The 4,244-nt window shown below is 44.4% G+C and overlaps 1 protein-coding gene across 1 annotated transcript; it reads left to right on the plus strand.

Moving 5' to 3' along the window:
* Positions 1 to 1,975: 1,975 nt before the first annotated feature.
* On the plus strand, positions 1,976 to 2,827 carry LOC132859451 (uncharacterized protein K02A2.6-like). Its single transcript, XM_060890195.1, is given in 1 exon segment — positions 1,976 to 2,827. A coding segment is annotated over 1 exon segment (852 nt).
* Positions 2,828 to 4,244: the final 1,417 nt, after the last annotated feature.

Here is a 4,244-nt window from a genome sequence, read left to right on the forward strand (position 1 = left end):
ATGGCGTATGCTGATCTGGTGAGAGCACTGAGCACGCATTACAAGCCGGCACCGATTGTAATCACGGAACGGTTTCAGTTTCAGAGGCGTAACCAGAAAGAGAGTGAAACTGTCTCTGATTATGTGGTGGCTTTGAGGCAGTTAGCTGCTACCTGTGTTTTTGGACAGTACCTGGATGATGCGCTGAGAGATCGTTTTGTGAGTGGATTACTCACAAAACCCATTGCAGTATCAATGGAACTGGCGTCAAAGAAATCGATGGAATCGATGGACGACAAAATGATAATAAAATGCAAAGCAAGGGACAGAAAGGAGTAAAAAATTACTTTGGACCAGAACAGACATGCTACCGATGTGGGGGAAAACACTCAGCACGTGACTGCAGATTTAAAAATGAAAAGTGTCATACCTGCTCCAAAATTGGACACATAGCCCGTGCATGTAGAAAGGGAAAGGCCATTTCTCAAACTCAGTATGTGGAAGCTGAATTAAATACATCCAGAGTGGATGAAGAGGCAGAACTTTTTGGATTGTATGCAGTTTACTCCACCTCAAGGTATGAATAAGGGGTACACAGTGGATGTCGCACTGGATGATAAGAGAACAACAATGCTACTGGACACAGGGTCAGCTGTGTCAGTGGTATCTGTGGATTTCTACCAGACGAATCTAAACCATTTCAGTTTAAAACCAGCCCCTGAGTTAAAGCTAAAATCATATTCAGGCCAAAGTATCGCTGTTCAAGGATACATTATGATTCCAGTGCAGTATGAAACACAGCAAGTTACCCTTCCTCTGGTCATTGTAAAGGGAAGCAGACCAGCTCTGATTGGTAGGAACTGGCTAAAGGAACTACACCTGAACTGGGAACAGATTTTCACTGTACACAGGGTGTTTACACAGGCAGACGGGACAGGAGTGAACGAGGTGTTACAGCGCCACCAGGCAGTGTTCTCTGAGAACCAGGGCTGCATAGAGGGCTTTAAAGCCAAAATCCGTATAAAACCAGGCACCACACCAATCTTTTGCAAAGCTCGCCCAGTTCCTTACGCATGAAAGGAAGCAGTAGAAAGGGAGCTGGACAGGTTGGAGAAAATTAAGGTGATTTCAAAGACTGAGAAAAATGAGTGGGCCTCTCTGATTGTCACTGTACCAAAGGCAGATAAAACAATTAGGGTTTGTGGTGACTACAAGGTCAGTATTAATCGGTGTATGGAAGAACAGACATACCCACTACCTAACGCCGAAGATTTGTTTGCTACTTTAGCAGGAGAAGCATCATTCAGGAAGCTTGACCTTTCTCATGCCTACCAGCAGCTGATGTTAGACGAAGAGTCAGAGAAATATCTGACAGTTAACACCCATAAGGGCCTGTACACATTTCATCGCCTCAGCTATGGTGTTTCCAGCGCACCTGCGATTTTTCAGTCTGTTATGGACCAGATTTTACTAGGACTGGATCATGTGACATGTTTTTTGGATGATATTCTCATCACTGCTTCATCTGAGGAGATGCATTTAAAAAGACTGGATGAAGTGCTCACACGTCTGGAAAAACATCGTGTCCGGGTGAAACTGTCTAAATGTCAGTTTTTTCAGAGCAGTGTGGAGTATCTGGGACATCACATCGACCAGGATGGTCTGCACCCCACTAATGAAAAGGTAGCAGCCATAAACAAAGCGCCAGAGCCCAAAAATGTCACTGAGCTGAAGTCTTTCTTAGGTCTTCTTAACTATTACAGCTGTTTCCTGCCAAACTCCTCCACCATCCTCCACCATCTACACAGCCTGCTGAGAAAAGAAGCAAAGTTAAATAATAATGTGTAGGTGCATTACGACTCACGTTTGCCACTCCAGATTGCGTCTGATGCGTCACCCTATGGAGTAGGGGCAGTGATTTCTCATGTCATGAAAAATGGAGAGGAACGGCCTGTGGCTTTTGTATCAAGGACATTAACGGAGGCTGAAAGGAAATATGCCCAAATTGAAAAGGAGGACTACTTTAAAAGATCCTACACTGAACATAGTGTGGAGCTACACAATGAATGGATGGCCAAGTTATGTTCAGGAGGAAGCACTACGGCCTTATTTTATACGTAGGCAGGAGTTGTCAGTGGAACAAGGTTGCGTTCTTTGGGGCCAGCAAGTCATCATACCCCCAGGCTATCGACAGCGCTTACTGGACGACCTTCATCAGGTGCACCCAGGTATCTGCCGCATGAAAGCTCTCGCACGAAGTTACATGTGGTGGCCTGGCTGTGATGGGGAAATTGAAGAGCTCGTGAAAGGTTGCTCTATCTGTCAAGCTGTTCAGAAAATGCCAGCAGTCGTACCACTGCACCACTGGAGATGGCCGGAAAGGGTGTGGCAGAGAATTCATATTGATTTTGCTGAAAAGGACAAGCAGTATTTTTTGGTGGTCATTGATAGTCATTCAAAGTGGTTAGAAGTGTTTCCTGTGTCTTCTACCACCTCTCACAAAACCATTGAAGTGCTGCGAAGCCTGTTCTCTGCGTATGGACTGCCAGAAGAGCTGGTATCAGATAATGGTCCACAGCTGGTGTCGAGGGAGTTTACACAGTTCCTGGAGAGAAACGGTATCAACCACACTGCTGTTCCTGCATATCATCCTGCATCGAATGGAGCTGCAGAGAGGTCAGTGCAGATTTTGAAACGTGCACTGACAAAGGATGTGTTGGAGGCCTAGAAAAAGGCTCCCTTGCCACTCAGTCATAGACTTGCAAATTTCCTGCTCATGTACCGCAGTACACCCCACACCGTGACAGGACCTACACCGGCTGAGTTATTTCTGAAACGCCAGATATGAACCCGCTTCAGTTTGCTTAAGCCCACGCTTGCCAGATGGATTGAAGAGAAACAAGCCACTCAGAAACGTCATCAGGACTGTGGTGGCTCATCTCTTCGTTTCTTTCAGGAAGGGGAAGCGGTCCGCGTCCGAAATTTCAGGGGAGGAGTGGACAAATGGAATCCGGCAAAAGTACTAAAAAGACTGGGAGCTGTCACATATTTGGTACAAGAGGGTCAGAGGCAGCGCACAGTGCATGTTGACCACATGTTGCCCGGGCGAGGAAATGTGAGTACACTTCCAAAAAGCTTGCCCTCACCAGTGGTCGAAAATGAGCCGCCAGTAACTATGGACTGTGCTTGTCCAGCTGTTTTGCCCAGTGCACCTGTGACACTAATACCACCTACTGTTCTCACTAAACCAACTGAACAGGTTGTCGAAGTGCCATCCCCCACAGCAAACAAAAAGTCACCTGAGAAACGGCGGTACCCAGAGAGGGTCCGCGTACCACCTAAAAAAACTGAATCTATGACCGGCAGGATTTTGTTGGTAAATGTAAATCTGCACAGTGGATGTAAGCTGCCAAGAGATATTTTTTTTTGTTGAAAATAGGAAGTTAATATTTTGCCATAAGTTTAGATTTAATTAAGGCAGTGGATTTATTTTGACTGTGAGATTTAAATGCAAAGTTGTTGTTGCTATTATTTCTAAACTTAAAATTGTTCTTGTTTAAAACTAAAAGGGGAGGAATGTAATAGATTTGTGTATTGACAGGTTGAGGCTGCCACCTTCTGGGTCATTATGGTAAAGGCAGTTGTTATGTTAAGTTTGTTGGCAAATGATAATTGAGCCTTTGCGGCACCTGTAGTGATGAAGTCTGTTCACGGAAGTAAGAAGTAAAGACGTGTTAAGTTGATCTGCTCAGCCTGTTTATTGTCTTCCACCCGATATACACTACACTAATCACTAATAAAACCACCAAAAGAAACCAAATAGCCCAGATTCAAAGGAGGCAAAAGACCTACTTGTTGACAAATGAGATGGTATCGGTTGATAGTACATGCAGATTGACTAGATTTACTATCACTAATACAGACTTTGTACATGCAGATTTAATAGTGCGTACTTCAATTTTGTCAGGACCAAAGGAGAACTAATGGTGGTATTAAATCAATTAAATTACAGCAAAAGAAACAGACAAATTATACAGAGAAGAGTCACAAGACAAATAACAATTAAATAAATAAAAAAAACAAAACTAAGACATCGACTAAGCGAATCGACATTAAGCGCCCCAACAGAGGGAAGAGTTCACATAAAACAAACACAGAGCTGCCGACTGAAATACCGGTACACGGAGTGAAGCCCCGTGGAGTCAAGTTGGAGTCAGAACGACCCACAACGGTATTCTCAGAGGCAAAACTGCAGCGCAGTCATA

This window comes from Tachysurus vachellii, chromosome 16 (assembly GCF_030014155.1).
Source record: "Tachysurus vachellii isolate PV-2020 chromosome 16, HZAU_Pvac_v1, whole genome shotgun sequence".
Classification (NCBI taxonomy): domain Eukaryota; kingdom Metazoa; phylum Chordata; class Actinopteri; order Siluriformes; family Bagridae; genus Tachysurus; species Tachysurus vachellii.